The 16,498-nt window shown below is 38.8% G+C and overlaps 1 protein-coding gene across 1 annotated transcript in view; it reads left to right on the top strand.

Moving 5' to 3' along the window:
• The first annotated feature begins 2,723 nt into the window (after positions 1–2,723).
• LOC138014130 (uncharacterized) overlaps positions 2,724–16,498 on the top strand; it is a 20,649-nt gene continuing 6,874 nt past the window's right edge. The window contains exons 1-5 of the mRNA XM_068861152.1: positions 2,724–2,776; positions 4,782–5,050; positions 7,697–7,838; positions 8,604–9,134; positions 12,689–12,979. Coding sequence (XP_068717253.1) covers positions 4,913–5,050; positions 7,697–7,838; positions 8,604–9,134; positions 12,689–12,979 — 1,102 coding nt within the window. The 5' untranslated portion in view covers positions 2,724–2,776; positions 4,782–4,912. The remainder of the gene's footprint in view (positions 2,777–4,781; positions 5,051–7,696; positions 7,839–8,603; positions 9,135–12,688; positions 12,980–16,498) is intronic.

The following is a 16,498-nucleotide window of genomic DNA, read 5'->3' as shown; positions in this document are numbered from 1 at the left end:
CTGACTTAACAAAGGCGGAATTACTGTAAAAGTATGTGCGCAACACAGCTGGCCCAAGTCACATTCAGCAAAAACATCATGGGACATGCATTTTGAAAAGTCCCGTCCAAGGTCGTGGATGGCGATTGTATCAAAGTGAATTTCGACTCATGGCAGAGGTCTCTTTTCCAATACTTGTCAGCCAGGCCAGAACGCAAAAATAAAATAGACCTCTGCTAGCAAGGAATTAATGTGTTTTACCTAACCGGAAATGGTGTTATTAGAGAGATTGTGGCATCACGTTATGGCACACGGCGAACGCGAGACTGAAACAGCAGAGTAATGCTCGAAATAAATATAAAAACATTTACCACAAAATAGGACAAAAGTAGGAAGTACACTCTATGAGACCCGAAACACAACAGGAGCTCTTAAAGACTTTGAACACGTCACGGTTTTTCAAAGACATCTCTTTAAAAAAATATCTTATTAGTCAACATAACGGCGACCGAAGCAAGCCCAACGAAAGCTGTTCAGGGAACTGAATTTAAGCCCAGTAGAAATCCCGTTATTCGTGTAATTACCATGTAGTTAGTTGTACAAAGAAAATTGATCATGTAACTCTAGTGCTGAAGAGCTTAAACTGGCTGCCAGTCAAAACTAATTTATACTTCAGGGATGCCCTTATGGCTTTTAAGTGTATGACTGGAATGACCCCAGAATACTTAGTAATAAATTTATTTTTAGAGGTAGCGTAAGTGGGCGGGAGTTTAGAGGTTCGCAGCTATTGAATATTCCATTATTTAAAACTAAAACATGGCAGAGATCCTTTTCTTATAGAATTGTTAAGATGTGGAATAATCTACCAACTAAAATTAAGCTTAGCTAGTGTTTGAATAGTTTTAAACGTAATTTAAGAAAGTCTCTTCTAAAAGATTTTTTTACGATGAGCTACTCCGTCACCTGTTTTTACCCTGTCAAATTAATCCATGTACAGTTTTCATGTTAATTAAGTTAATTGTCACTGAAAAAAAAACCCCTTGGGAAGTGTCAATAAAGTATTGTATTGTATTGCTTACGGTTATTTTTCTAAAATGTCCTTGTTTTTCATGCTTTTTTTATTGAAAAGCCTGTTTTATAACGGAACCAAAAGGTCGAGACAGCAGAAAGCAAATTGTTATCTTTAAGAAAGTTATGACATTTTTTAATTTCGAAGACATGTTTCGATGTTACAAACATCATCGTCAGGACAAAATATTTGAAAAACCGTTAGGACTTATATAACAACTAGGCGAAACTTGCATAATTAAATATGATTAAGTGACAAGAAATACATATTTGAGTGAGTTACAGAGTGTTAGAAAGAATGTAGAGCCTAAAGCGTAAGTGTCAGGTTGACGTGATGAACTTGTTGGTTTAAATTAGGCTGTTCCCAATTTATATGCATAGCCTCCTTGAGTTTCAGTTGAAATTTAGTAGGGGCGGAATCAAGGATTTCGAAACAGTCCGCAGAGCAAGATTGACGACAACGTTCTGAGCTTAGTAAATGTTTGAAGATGTGAGAGGACTTGTCTGAAGAGAGATGTTCACGGACGCGTGTGGAAAAATGACGACCAGTTTTGTATAACCTTTACAATGAGATAATGTTAGCCACTGTGTTAGAAAAATACATAAGTTCAGAAAAGTTAATTACCTTTATGGGTCTTTAGGACCCATGTTTTCAACAGGCCGAAAATGAGTTAACGAAACTGTTCCCTGTTTTTCTTGTGTCCAACTTTTTTTGTCTCGATGGCACCTCTGGACGCCATATTGGTGTTCATACTGAAGGCTACCGTTGCCTTGTCAAAGTATGATGCGCACGCTGCCTAAGCCGGTTAGACCAGAGTTACCAGCCCAGACACTTGGGCTGCGGAGACTTGAGGCGCTGTTACACTGTGAAATGTTTCGTGCAACTTGTCTCGCAATGTTTTGGCGACATTCTGGTGGGACAATTAAGTTGCTCGAAAAATTTCACTGTGTAACATACCCTGCAACGGCTAAAATCGTTGCGAGACAAGTTGCAAGAGTCGTTGCCGAAAATAGAATTAAGTTCTACTTTTCGTGCAACTTGTCTCGCAACGATTTTGGCCGTTTCAGGGGTGTCCCGCCACAATGTCGCCAACATATTGCGAGACAAGTTGCACGAAACATTTCACAGTGTAACAGCGCCTTTAGGGTGCGTTCGATTACGGATAGGAATACATGGAATACTTCGTTTGTACGGAGATTCAAATGAAAATTGTCAAACACAAGCTAACATGCTATTTTAAATATATCTTTATTATTTTTGCTGCTTCAAAACGCCGGGACATACCGTTTTGAATCATCACTCCGCGTATTCTTATTCCGGAATAGGGCCAATCGAACGCACAATTAAAAGACTCGACATGATTCAGTTCTGCAGAGCCTCTCTTGCTCGTCCTCTGGTGAGTTTTAGAGAGGCTCTGCCGCGCAGGATGGTTTTCCCATTGAATGCTCTTGAAATTTCTCAGTCGTTTTAATTATCTTGATTCAAACTAAAGTTAATACTGCATGCAGACATCTTAGATCTGTTGCTAATAAATAATTGATCACTGCAATAAAGGCCTTTAATTTGGAAAACAAACCCTCAGGCTCTGTTGAAACGAGACGACAAAAAATCGTATCACTCCTCGCCCTGCTTCAAACATGAGAGGATGTAACTTTTCCGTTCATGGCTTGGCCATTCTCTTTTGGCTTTGTTTGGCTTGTGTTAAAAACAAGACGTACGCTGTTCGAGGTTAGAAAAATTTAGTTTGGTATCTAACTTAAGTAAAGATAGAAAAGGTTGTGAGACATTCCTTGACCGATGAATATGCGAAATTGCACCGATTCTCGCGCGGTCTCGATTTGGTTTTCTGTTTTTCTTTCCTTTTCATTGGCTTCGTCGATCCAGGTTCAGTTCGAGTTCTCTTTGTCTCACAGTTTACAACTTAAAAATAACATACAATTTCTTTCGCTCATATATAACATCAAACTGGAAATTTACTTTGCTTTAACCATTGTAAAGAAACCTCAAAACAAGACTTCCTGTATTCATGCGTGATCATTGCTCAATCCAAAAAACACACAGTAGTCTTCAGTCGTCTCTTAGATTTGTTGCATTCTAAATAATCTCAAAAACGGCCGAAAAACGTCCTCTGGCTAAGAATATCAAAAGAAACATTTTTTAGACCACCTGAACTGCATTTTTCATCCTGGCTGCGGCCTCTTGACATTTACTTTTCCGGCTTCGGGTGCCAATGTTTTTCAAGCTAAGATCTGCATCCAAATTTCTGGCTTATGAATAATTGATCATCGTAGCACCTTTTTCGTGCCATCTTAGTCATGATATGTGCCCGACTAAAATTACGTTCTATTTACAGTAATTTTCTGCTGAAACCCCCAACTGGGGCTCGGATGATTATACTTAATATCTTTCATGTATTTCTCACATGACTCCCTGGGATGGTTGGTTGGTTGCATCTCTGATATGCCTTAAAGTGACTGCGTGACGCATGCACGATGCAGTTAAGGTGCGCGGGGAACACCTTAAAGCCGTTTTCACGCCGCTTAAAATCGGTTTAATGGAAATATCTCGTTCGCGTTTTATGCAATACAAAAACCCTAAGCCTAACACAAATCAATGTTTTGAGGTGTTTTGTAAATTTTTTGGTGATTTTTAGGTATATTTGGGAAGAGATAGTTCTTCTCTAAAGAGTAGTAAAACTTGGAGAAATAAGACATAGTTCAGATTTGATGCAGTTTAAAAATTAGAATCTGAAGTTAAAAATTTGTATATGGACACCCAAACAGTCCCCTACGAACCTGGTGTACTCTTGGGTTGGGGGCAACTTCGCAACTGTCTGTTGGTGTTCTTTATCTCTTCTTAAACCTCTTAAAATGCCATTCAAATTCACGCGTACCCCCACCTAAAGAGCCATATATGGTTAAAATTAGACTAAATGTGTGCGTGATGCAGTCGCGTCGTAGCCTATACCCAATTTTCACCCCTGCTCACTACAGTAGCTCAGTGGTTAAAACATCCGTACTCGCTCGATCACGGAGGGTCGTGGGTTCAAATCCCATCTGAGGCTCGGATTTATCCGAGTTCCCAGTTTATGATGATGCTAAATATCTCTCATGTGTTTCTCACATTACTCTCTTGGGTGATTATTATTAGTATTGTTTTATTACTACGAGTTTGTAAACAGCGCACTTGAGTATATATATAGATACTTTTGCTTTACAAGTCAATGCTACTCCTACTAAGAATAATACGGTCATAGAATGATGATCTTAATTAATTGTAGTAAACAAAAAAAGTTCATCAATTTAGTAAGACTTTCAAGCAAACAACATTCTATTTAACAAAGAAAAACTCGAAATATGCTTCTTCTTCTTCTTCTTCTTCTTCTTATTTTTTGTCAATGTTCTTCTTCTTGTTCTTCTTCTTCTTCTTCTTCTTCTTCTTCTTCTTCTCAAGGAAACGGGACTCATTATTGTGTAGACGGAGTGGACAACTTTCATTGCGTTTGTTTATCAATAATAGCAATTTCTAAGTTTAATTGAAAATATTGGATAAAATGTAAACGTAAATGCCCGCAAACGATTAAAATGACAATTTAAAAGAGGGGATGAAGGGTTTTGTTCTGTAACCCAGCTGGATTCAGAAAAAGGAAAACTGCGCAGAAAATAAGTTTTGGCCCAAAAACTTGTTTTAAAATTCATCTTCCAATTATGCCACTTTTACCATTGGTTTGTAGATCTTACTCACAGTGACTGCAAACGCTCTGTAAAGTTTTTTCCATCACGGGAAGGTCACCGCTTAAAAGGTCACGTTTTTAGGACTTTTAAAATCGACAAATACGCTACACCCTGTGAGCAAGAATGCGTTATGGATCGCAAATGTGTTTCCATCAACATTGACCCAACAATGGAGGACAAAACTATCTGTGAGCTGAGTGATTCAGATCATTACCAGCACCCAGAAGATCTTGAGTCAAGTTCCAGGTGGATATACAGATTCACTGAGGTATGAAAATGTTAAGATTAAACGAGTTTAACGATGTTGAGTAAATATTTAACCCATTCAACAGTGGTAACCATCGATGTCAGCTCTTTTTTTTGTTTTTTCGTAAAGGTATCCCTCAGTTTTACAGGCACATGCCAATATTTTGCGTGCTTATTCAGACTTATCCAGCTTAGAACACAAGTTCTTTACACGACAACTAAGCTACCTAAGATCTACTTGCAATTAGCAATCCTTTAAGCATTTCAATCAACATTTTGAGTGATTTTAAAACTCTGAGAATACCAAGGCAACACGGGATTTTTTTTGTCTGTCAAAATTGCAAAGCTAATGGTCGAAACAGTCGTTAATTTTATATTTTTCATACGAAATTATCAGTTTGTCAGAACTTTCGTGGTAAATTTTTGTTCATGTCTTCAATTGCAAGTTAAGGAAACCGGAATTTTTAAGTTGCAATAACGAAAGTCAGTGCGTGGTCGAAATGCAATACCATGACTCCTGAGTAGAAAATTAATCTAGATCTAGTTTAGTGACATCTCTTAACATGTTACAGATACCAAAAATAGCATGACATAGCTTACCTATAGCCACTGACTGTCAGCTTACAACAGAATGTGTTAATGACCATGCCGGCACAGTTTCTAGTGGTCCCTCCCTTATTGCTACCTCAGCGAGTGAGCCTTAAGCGAAAGAACGAGGCAGCTCTCTAATCGGGAGAAGAACACATTTTTCTTCGAAACGCAAGAAACTGTGGTTATGCGCGAATGGAAGAATTAAGATGCGCGGTAAGATCTTGGTACACAGAGGATTAGAACAGTTCCCGGTCCTGCTAGCAGAGGTCTCTGTTTTCTTTTGCGTTCACTGGGATGACGCTACGCAAAAAGAAAACAGACCTCTGCTAACGGGGGATTAGAACTCGGACAACAGAAGTTTGCAGCCTGCTCTGTTTTTTGTTTGATGGTTCTTTTATCCGTTTATATAAACTTCATCCCAGCTTTGTGAAATAATACTTAAGTCGCACGAAAAGTTGAATTAATAACCACAGCACTTTGCACTTCAAAAAGAAGAAATTGAAGTGAACTCGGAAATGATCAACATGCTCTATGCCAATGTTACTCTAATCCCATTTTCCTTCAATTTTTCTGGGTTTGATATTTTACTCTAGTAACCACATGTCCTCTTAGGGGACTGACTATATACGTTGTATAGTGTCCTTAGAAAGGATGAGTAACATGATTATTTGTGCCACAACTTACCTTTTTAAAGTAAACAGATCGCCGCTGCACCTTTTGCAAAAGCGAGAAGCAAACATTGGACCCCCTCTTAGTCTCTTGAAACAAAACTGCGTCCTTCTGGATTCATTTTCAAATTTGGTGGTATGAAAAAACACAAGAACAGATCTTGTTCAATTCAAGTAAAATCGCGTGCGATTGCTACATATACGTTAGGTCGACTAATCGGCAGGCACTAAATTACTGTATTCTTGCAGCAAAATATTATATTTTTTGCGCTGGTGGGCGGGAGGTTGAGCTTTGTTTCCAGGCTTTCCCTTTGCAGCTGCATGCAAGACTCATCATTCTATAAGAGATTGCTACTGCTAAAAATGCACTAACAATGTTTTTTTCGAAAGTGGGCTTTTCTTCTCTAAGGAGTGTCTTTTTTTTTTGTTATTTGTTCTTTCTCTGTTCTCTTTCTCTTCCGGAAGCATTGTAACACGCAATAACACGCACAGAAGCGATGTAATCTGCAGATTGAAATCTTGCGTCTGTAAACACCATTATGGGTACTTCATGTTATTCTTGTCATTTTGCATATTTGCGATGAGAAAGACTACGAGTAGCCTCACAAAATGCCCTTTGCCGCACTTTGGGCGCCATGTTAAAAAAAAAAAGCCAACAGATCGCACTTAATACTTACGATTCGGAGTCTTCTCAAGGGCAGAGTATATAGTTTCAATCAGACACATGAATCATAGTTCTTGGCGCTTATTAAAACCATCTCAAGAATTACGTTTGTTTTATTTATTTTCACGAGAGGGGTCCAGTTTGGAAGTCCACGTTTGTAAGAATTTCAAAAGTTTTAAAATATTTTCAGTCGTTTTATTAATATCATTCACTCAACGGAAAATTAGATCGTTGTTCCAAAATTGGATATTAGAAATCTTTTCATGTCCCTTCAACTTTCGAGGGAATTTGCCTAATTTTCTTTACAAGGGTTTATGTGAATTTACAAATTTCGTTTACGGTCGTTATAGCTTGATTCTGATCATCATACTTCACGAAAATATTTTCAAAAAAAGTGATTGTTGAGAGGTATTCTCGCTATCCAAAATCGTCAGACTTTAAAGGATTTATAATGGTTCAAAGTTGGCAAAGTTCCAACACATTCCACTGTTACACTAATCTCAGCCGTGTTTGCTTCCCCAACCAATATGGCATCAGAAACCAAGGAAACGTCTATTTCACGCACGAACCGTCGTCAAATTATTGCAGGCATAATTGAAAATCTCCCTTCCCCTCGGGAGCATTTCTATCATTTAGGTAAACTAGTTTATTTGGTATCCCCGAACAGGAGTAGACAAAGTTATGTGGTGGGTAGACGTATCAATTTGCTTCGTCCGTATTTACTTTTCCATAATTTCGCCCTCAGAATCCTTGCAGCAACAGGAACCTATGGGCTCCTGGCAGCAGTAATCCTTGCTTCAACGGCGGAAAGTGTTTTATGGGTTATACCGACAAGAAGTATGTATGTGAGTGTTTGCCAGGATCTGCAGGAGAACACTGTGAAAAAGGTAGACATGAGAAACTTTTTCCTTGTATTTGCTATTCGTTGTTATGGGAGGGTAGGGTAGATTAGACAGAGTCGACTTTGAGTGGATGATAAAAACACAGCTTGTGACTTCTAAAAATTCCTTATACCCAGAAAGGTCAGATCTTTGATCTAATATATCCTTTGCCCAATTTCCCCGCACAGGACTCCTTTCGGTAGAAGACAATCTAAATAAGAGAAGTGTATCCAAAATGGTGAATTCTCCTAAAGTATTATTAGCTAACACCGTGGGCCCCAATTAAAAAAAAAATAAAAAAACCGTGGCCCTAAAACATTGTTTCTCACGGCTTGCCCTAATATTTCACAGCTGCTCCTGTTCCCTTTTGAAAATGCGGTCAAACCTTAATGTTGTTTTTGCCATCAGATATGGCTTAAATGCAGACGTTTGATGTATTATTGTAAACCTCCCCGAAGAAGTCTACGTTAGCTAGACGAAACGCGTCGGAGAATAAACGAGTTTTACAAATACAGTTCGCAGAGTGCTGCTCCATAGTTTAGTTTTTTTAAATTTTTTAATTTTCTTTTAAATTGTGGGTGTGGTAGAGAAGGGATAGTCGTAATTTTCCATTTATTTGTTCCTCAGAAAAGGAAACAGCAAGAAAACAGGGAGGATTAATACCAGACAATTTTAAATTAAACAAAACGTGATTCCACTTTTAATTCTCTTATTGACGACTTGATTCCTCTTCTGTAAAAATACACTCAAAGGACATTTTCTTTGTTTCAGTTCATCCTCTTGTGTCACTCAATCCGGGACCTCTTTACGCGATTGAAGGAAGCAATGTCACCTTTCCAACCTGTAACGTGACTGGCCAACCTCCACCAAAGGTTATTTGGAAAAACGCAACCGTTCAGTTATCCAAGAGTTGGAGGGTGTGGTACAACGACAGCTTGATGCAAATTTTACAAGTTCGTAAAGAAGACTCGGGTTTTTACATTTGTTCAGCAAGAAATATTTTGGGGAGCGTTGAGAAGAAAACGTCGCTGGTGGTGGTTTCTCCACTCCCCTCCAAGACTGTTGGGATTTTGGGCTGCAATGTGACGCTGAATTGCAGCGCTTCTGGTGATCCTGAACCAACCATCATGTGGAGAAAACAAGGAGGTCAGATACCAGTTGGGAGGAGACTGCAGATAAATGGTGCGTTAGTTCTTACAAATCTAACACTGAATGACACAGGAAATTACTCTTGCGTTATCACAAGTGCCAGTCTGTTTCAAGAAATAGAAACTGTGACAAGTTTGGAAGTAAATGAAACTGGTGAGTCGATTTTAAAAGTTGTGTTACATCTAAATGAAAATATCAGTGCCAACATAAAATTAAGGTTTTCATTCCGCCTGCGATAGTTCTAAATTTCATCATTAATAAAGTGAAGCAGAGAGTTGGACCGGTGTGGAGAAGTGGGTTCTGCGAAAACCTCTGTTGCGAAGAAGTTGCAATTGGTTCGAATAATTTCCTGAAGTACGTCAAATGTACGCTCCAGAATGCCTTCAATGATGAAATACATCCTCAGACATTCTCAGTGGATGCTTTCTAAGATGTTTATGATGTCGTTGTTTATTACAGAATTGTCCACTCAAGCCAGCGGGCTAACACCCACTGTTATCCTAGCTAAGAAGGCAAGAAAAGCGCCCCTCACGCCATGAGTGTTGAACGACTTGAATTAACGCCTCTCTGGGATTGAGACAGGGGAACATATCCGGTGCAATAATTTTGTCAGAGAATGTACGTTAATGTACACCGCGCACCGGTGGCTCAGTTGGTTGAGCTGGCACGCGGGAGGTCGGGAGTTCAACTCCGGCCGGACCAACACTCAGGGTCTTTAAATAACTGAGGAGAAAGTGCTGCCTTTGTAATTACATCTGCAAATGGTTAGACTCTCTAAGGACGATAAGCCGGAGGTCCCGTCTCACACCCCTTCAATGTTCATAATCCTGTAGGGCATGCAGTTCCCGGTGTTGTGGTCTGTCTTCTGTGTTGTATCATGGTTGGAAGGGTAACTGAGTGCTCGCAGATATTAGCTACACCAAACTACTCTAAAATCCGAGGGTAAATAAAGATGTATGATATGTATATGATATGTACTTTGGTGGTGGCGTAATGCTAGCCGACGATTCAACCTACCTGATTTGCTCCTAAGAGTCTCTGAAATTTAACGTATATCTGGTTCTGAGCATCAGAGTTACAGTCTTCTTCACCAGGAAATTCACCCCTTTTTACCCGCGTGGAAAAATTGGGTCCCAAGCACGCTTGGATTTTCTGCGAAAACCTCTGCCGAACAGAAGTTGCCTATGGTTGAAATAACTGCCTGAAATACACCACATCCGCGTTCCACAATGCCTGCACAGATGAATTACACCCTCACCCTGGTTCTCTACTCTGCACCAAGAGGTTTCCCCTCTCCTCAAAAACCAAAATTTGACTTGATTTGTGTTAATTGTTAATTTCAGTTTACAGTGTCCCCAATTAGTGCTTCTGCGCTAGAACGACTAGACACTTGAATAAAGTTCCTTTCAGACCTGGGTGAATACTGTCCACAATGTTTATGATGCCGTTGCTATCACAGATAAATGGAAGAAGTTGCGAATGGTTTGATGATCATTGCCAAAAGTACATCACATCCGCGTTCCACAATGACAGCACAAATAAATTAAAGAAAAACATCTTTAGACGTTCTTAAATGCTTTCCAAGATCACAGTTTATGATGTCGTTGTTTATTACAGTATTGTCCACCCACGTTAGCGGGCTCACTCTCAGTGTTATCCTGGCTAAGAAGGCAAAAAAGGCGCCCCTCAACGCCATGAGTGTTAAGCGACTTGAATTAAGGCCAATTAAGGTTAATCTGGGATTAAGACATACTCAAGAGATTTCAGGAACACTGAACACATCCGGTGCAATAATTTTTTCAGACAGTGTTAATGTACTTTGGTGGTTGCGTAATGCTAGCTGACGATTCAAATTATCTGATTTGTTTTTAAGAGTCTCTGAAATTCAACGTATATCTGGTTCTGAGCGTCAGAGTTACGGTCTTATTCTGCAGGAAGTCCAGCCCTTTTCACCGGCGTGGAGAACTTAGGTCCGAACTACGGATGGATTCTCTGCGAACAGCTCTGCCGAACAGAAGTTGCCTATGGTTGAAATAACTGCCCGAAGTACACCAAATCCGCGTGTTACAATGCCTGCACAGATGAAATACACCCTCAGACCTGGGTGAATACTGTCCACGATGTTTATGATGCCGTTGTTTATCACAGCAGTGTCCACCCAAGCAGGCTAACACCCCGTGGTATCGTAGTTGCAAGCGAGAAAAGCGCCTTTCAGGGCCATGAGTGTTCAACTTGAACTTGAACTAAGGAACGTCTTTTGGGTTTGAGACAGACTGATGAGGTTTTAACAACAAATGAACACATCCGGTGCAATGCCTTGGTCAGACAATGTTGATGCGTAATGCTAACCCACACAAATAAACAATGTAAATGTCAAATTCTGGTAAAGCGCAACCTTTAACTCATCGACTCGAACGAAAACGAAAATTCCCGTTAATTCTAGTGGCTCGTTGAGTGAACAAGCTCTTCGCCCTTCGGCGTACATGATCAGCGATCCCGTTCGGGTATACGTACACTCCCACTTGGAAGAAGATGATGCTCTCCAGAATTCTTTTTCTTCGATGGATGAGTGAGTCATTGCAAGAGGACCAAGCGGAGATTGACCTGTTGAATCTTGCAGAAGACCTGTGGAATCTCAAATGCCATGGACGGTACATGGGACTAGGCCATCTACTCGTCTCTTACGCGAGGGACAGGAGAGTGAAGACTTGCCTGAAGGACAACGAATTTGACACCGATAGCGAAAAAGGGGAGAGCGATGCAAATGGCAAATAAACAATGTTGAAAGTCTTCAAGTCCCGGCTCCTTTCGAAACTATCAAATCTTCACTGATCAACAGCAAACAGTTTCAACTTGTATGAAGTGTTTTACTAAAGCACGTCTGACATTTCTTGTTCTTATTGATAGCTGTGAGCAAATAAACGTAACCTAAACTCTCAGCTATAAGCTAAATCCCCCGTCGAAACTGTTTTGGCGGACTTAAAGTCAAATTTTTATAAAACGAGAAAAGGGGCTGGACTTACAGAAGAATAAGTCGGTAACTCTGAATGATGCTCAGAACCAGATAAACGTTGGTTAAGGTACGTTTCTATGCTCAAAGTTTATGAACAGTTTCAAGTTTAAATAATATCGGAAAATAAATAGTGTTGAGGTTAATGGTCCAAACAAACCTGCTCTCATTAGCACTTAATCATTATCAATTCAACAGGAATTTGCATCTCTTCTCTTTATTTAAAAACATATTTTGTTCTTTAAGATGTTAACATTTAAATTTGAACAATCACAAAGTAGTTTCGTATCTCGCTTTCACAAAATAATTCAGTTATAAAATCAAAAATTTTAATCACAGTTCAATGTTCCTCTTCAACTATGGTGCACCTTTTCAGTCAATATTCAAACAACTTTATTGTGTAATGCATCTATTACCTTTCTATGCCGTTATTTTTATTTCCTTTCTATATGTTTTTTTTCTTTGATATATTTTATATATCTTAATATTATTTTGAACTATAAGTGTTAAGCACATTTTTCTTTTGTTTTCTTTATTTTATATTCCTTCCATACGTGTATTTTTTTTCCATTCTAATTAAGTATGCAACATGTGATCGCGTTACATTGTACATACTTACCTTTTTTTCTTTTCTTTTAGCGGGCTCCCTCAGCTCATATATAGTGATGGGAAGAATAATAATAAGAACTGTTTCTGTGAATTATCGTTTTCCTGTCTTATTTCTTTTTAGGGGTCCTGTGTTCGTCCAATGTTCTTCAGGACCTTGATGCCAAGTACCTCGTCAAGTTGAATTCGTTTTTAGCTCCAGTCCTCCAGAGTTCATCCCGCAGCAGGTTCGTGAGGTGCTGGCGCGCTAAGACAGATGGCTGGACAGCATTAACCTTCCACAGCAACTGTGATGGAAAGGGTCCCACTGTTACAATAATCGAAGTTGGCAGCTACATATTTGGTGGATACACTGACGTATCTTGGTCCAGCCCTCCTTCCGGTAAGAAATCTTTGTTTATTTATGTTTATTTAAAGGGGTAGTGTCACATTATTGTTCTCTTATTCCGATCAGTCAAAGAGCATTTTTGTATCAATGGAAAACTGGGGTTCATTGTTACAATAATCGAAGTTGACACCTACATATTTGGTGGATTGACTGACGTATCTTGGTTGAGCAAGTGACAGAAGATTAGTCTGTGCACACTATTCAAATGGTGACAATTGTTTCTCACATAAACGTTTTTTTTTTAAAAATTTTTACTCATTTCCTGGCGTTTTACGCCTGAGGAAATTATTGCAAGATTCGTAATATAAATACCTTACCTCATATAATTCAACAACTGCATTCATACTTACATATGTGAAATAGAGAAACCACAACCCAGTAAAATGCGACATTAATTAACAATCTTTCCTGGAGCACATTCTTAGACAAATAAAAGTGTCACCAAAACAACACCATGACTTGTTTTTTAACCAGCCAATGTCTTTACCCTTTTGACCTCAGATCGTTGTATAAGTTGAGTTAATTTAATTCTTCTGCAGTCCCACATGTGGAATTTTCCAATCTCAATAAAATAATTAAGGAGGATGTAAAAAGGCATTGTGAAAAAAAAATTAATATTCCTTCCACAAAATCTTGAAGAAAAACTAATATGATTCAGACTAAAAGGACTTAAAATTCGTATAGAGTACTTTCGAACGGTACCCAAAGGGCTTTTCCTGTGATTCCAGCGAAACAGAGTGAGAAAGCATAAATATCTTATCCTGTGACAAATTCTAATCGAATTAAATTTACTGCATGTTGTAGGGAATTCGAAGTTGTTACCGAGCGATTGGCAGACTATATAATAGTCTTTGAACTTCTTTTCGTAGAACGGCAATTTTTTTTTATCTCAGAACTTTACCTGATGGCTATATTGGTATAGCCAAAACCCCAGCAGCAAGAACAAAGAGATGGGATGACAAAGGATCGCTTGTCATTCACCGCGCTCGAGATCAAAGAACTCGGATGAAATTATACCATTGTTCAAGACACAACTTTGTATATTTTTACAAAAGATTGTAACCCGAGCATTGAAATCAGAAACAAAATCGAAAGCTTCAAAACAATAAACAATAACAACAATAAATATCATGGGAAACCGGATTTCTTCTTGAAGAGTAAACGACACGATAGATCTCACAGTTTCTTTGATATCAGTAACGATTTATGACATAACCTATACACGAAAAGTGTGCAAAAACAGCTAGACAGGTGAAACGGGGAAACTGGTCGATGCAATGCTCGACAGGTTCACCTTCCAAACCCCTCTACTCTTGATATGACAGTTTGTTGTCAACACGGAAAGCCGCAACTGAACTGAAAATAAATGTCAGCTTCTGAACTCGGCACCAGCACAATCCCAGTGGAATCAATACTGAACCGTTCTTTGTTTTTTCATTGAAATAATTTCTTTCGTTACCCCGTCTTTACACACGTTTTCAGATTCTTTTATGCCAAACATAAAACGGTGGGGATGCTAGTCTAAGAACCGGGAGTGAGTGACTTGCGTACAATACAATGGTTTCCCAGCCGGTGGTGAAATGTTTGCTCCTGATCATGTTAAATGTTGTACACTGTTATTACAAAATCACAGGTCAATACATTGAATTCGCTTAAAAAAAAAAGTAAATAAATAAATAAATAAATAAATAAATAAAGTAAAAATAGTGATAATAATAATGATGATATTGATGATGATGATAACGAAGAAGAAAATAATCAACAATCTCTGCGTAGCTGATTAAATGTAAAAGTGCTATTGACCAACGAGGCTATTCCCGTGGCTTATTCCTAGATAGTGAAGGATTTGATAATGTCAACTTCAGATCTTGATTAAAAAAAAAAAGAAATAGAATATTTCGGCATTCGAGGCATTGGTAAAGAATGATTGGCTTCGTTCCTTACCGACGGAAGGTTGTTACTCTGAATTCGGTAACATTTGATCAATGCAATGTAACATTGTGGAATCCCGCAGGGATTCATTGTTGTTCCACTCCTAAGTGAGATGCATTACTCAACTGAAAAACGCACGCAAAGATATCGCAGCACCGACTATCCTCTCTGTATGTCTGGATAAAAACATCTGTCCCAAATTTCCACATCTAAATTTAAAATTCCACGTGCGTAAGTATGTTAGCGACCTATGCACCTAAGAAATAAAACAGAAACAGAAACGTGATCTGAAGTTTACACAAAAAGAAACAAAACTTCTTTCTTAAGGCCAGGGCAAACAGCTTCAAGATCCGTTCGATTTTGTTGCAATGAACGATGTTGACTGCTGGTGTCGCCAAACGGTTTCAACACATCATCAACATTTGACTAAAAAAAAAAAACAAACATAAATGTCGAAATGTCATTATTTATCTCCACTTGCAATATATGTGTCCACAGTTTACAAAAATATATTTCCAAATCGATGTATGGATCTCGTTTTATATTGCCTCGTTTTATTGTATTTTTCGACATATATATCGCACCTGCAGTGTCGACATATATTCCGGCGTGTAATCTTATGCAAATGAGCTGGCCCGTACCCCAGAAGAACGAAAGCGAGGCTGTACCAATCAAAAACGTGGCGGCTCAATGGATTGCAAATGTTGATGTCTTCTTCGATTCTTTTGTCCGTGTAATACACGGCCCCAGAAGTCATTTGTCCACTGATGATATAGATAGCGCAGTATTCTGGACTCTTCAACTAGACGAGTACGAACGAACATTAACGCTTTTACTGTCTATAGTAGCAGAATCAAGGTCCGGTCAAGAACCTTTCATTCCAGATCTGCAGATGTTAACTGCATTCAGAAGAAATCTCAGAGACGTACTCGATTCTCGGACCCTTCGAAGAGAATTTGAGATTGATGGGCTGGGAAAACCCAAACGCTTCCTATTTTCCTGATTCGTCCCCGACCATCCCAGATTATCTCGTAAATCACGAAGCAATGAGTGCAATATCGTTTTTTCAAGTGAAATTTACTGTGGAATTCACCAGTCAACGAATTTTTCTTGGATCGCACGAGTTTTAGAAGAAAACAAACAAATCCTTAGCAAGCAAACGAAAAGGAAAAAAAGCCGTTTCGAACAGGAATCACGCTAAACTTAGAAATCACAGACGTACTAGCTCGTAATGTGACAGATCGTTACAAAACTTTGTCAATTCAAGGTCAAAAAAGAGTTTTATTGATGTACTTTACTCCACTTTATCTCTGGGAACGAGATCATTCACATTTTGATTTTTCCTCATTGAAACACGCCAGCTTGGCTTGGAACAAGAATCAGCCAAATACAGCCACCACGAAAGGACAAACTTTAAACGAGATATCCAACAAATTACCTATATGTGCTTTAAACAAACTTCTGAAAGAAAAAAGAAAGGAAAGGAACTTTATTTAAGGGTCTAGTCGTTGTAGCGCTGGGGTTAAGCGTGTGGCGTGAAAGGTCCAAAAAATTAACCGTGTGTCGTCAAAAAGGGAAAAA

Source organism: Montipora capricornis, chromosome 8, assembly GCF_036669925.1.
Source record: "Montipora capricornis isolate CH-2021 chromosome 8, ASM3666992v2, whole genome shotgun sequence".
NCBI classification, from domain to species: domain Eukaryota; kingdom Metazoa; phylum Cnidaria; class Anthozoa; order Scleractinia; family Acroporidae; genus Montipora; species Montipora capricornis.
The sequence above is the reverse complement of the archived record's forward strand: the minus strand, read 5'-3'. Positions and strand labels throughout refer to the sequence as shown.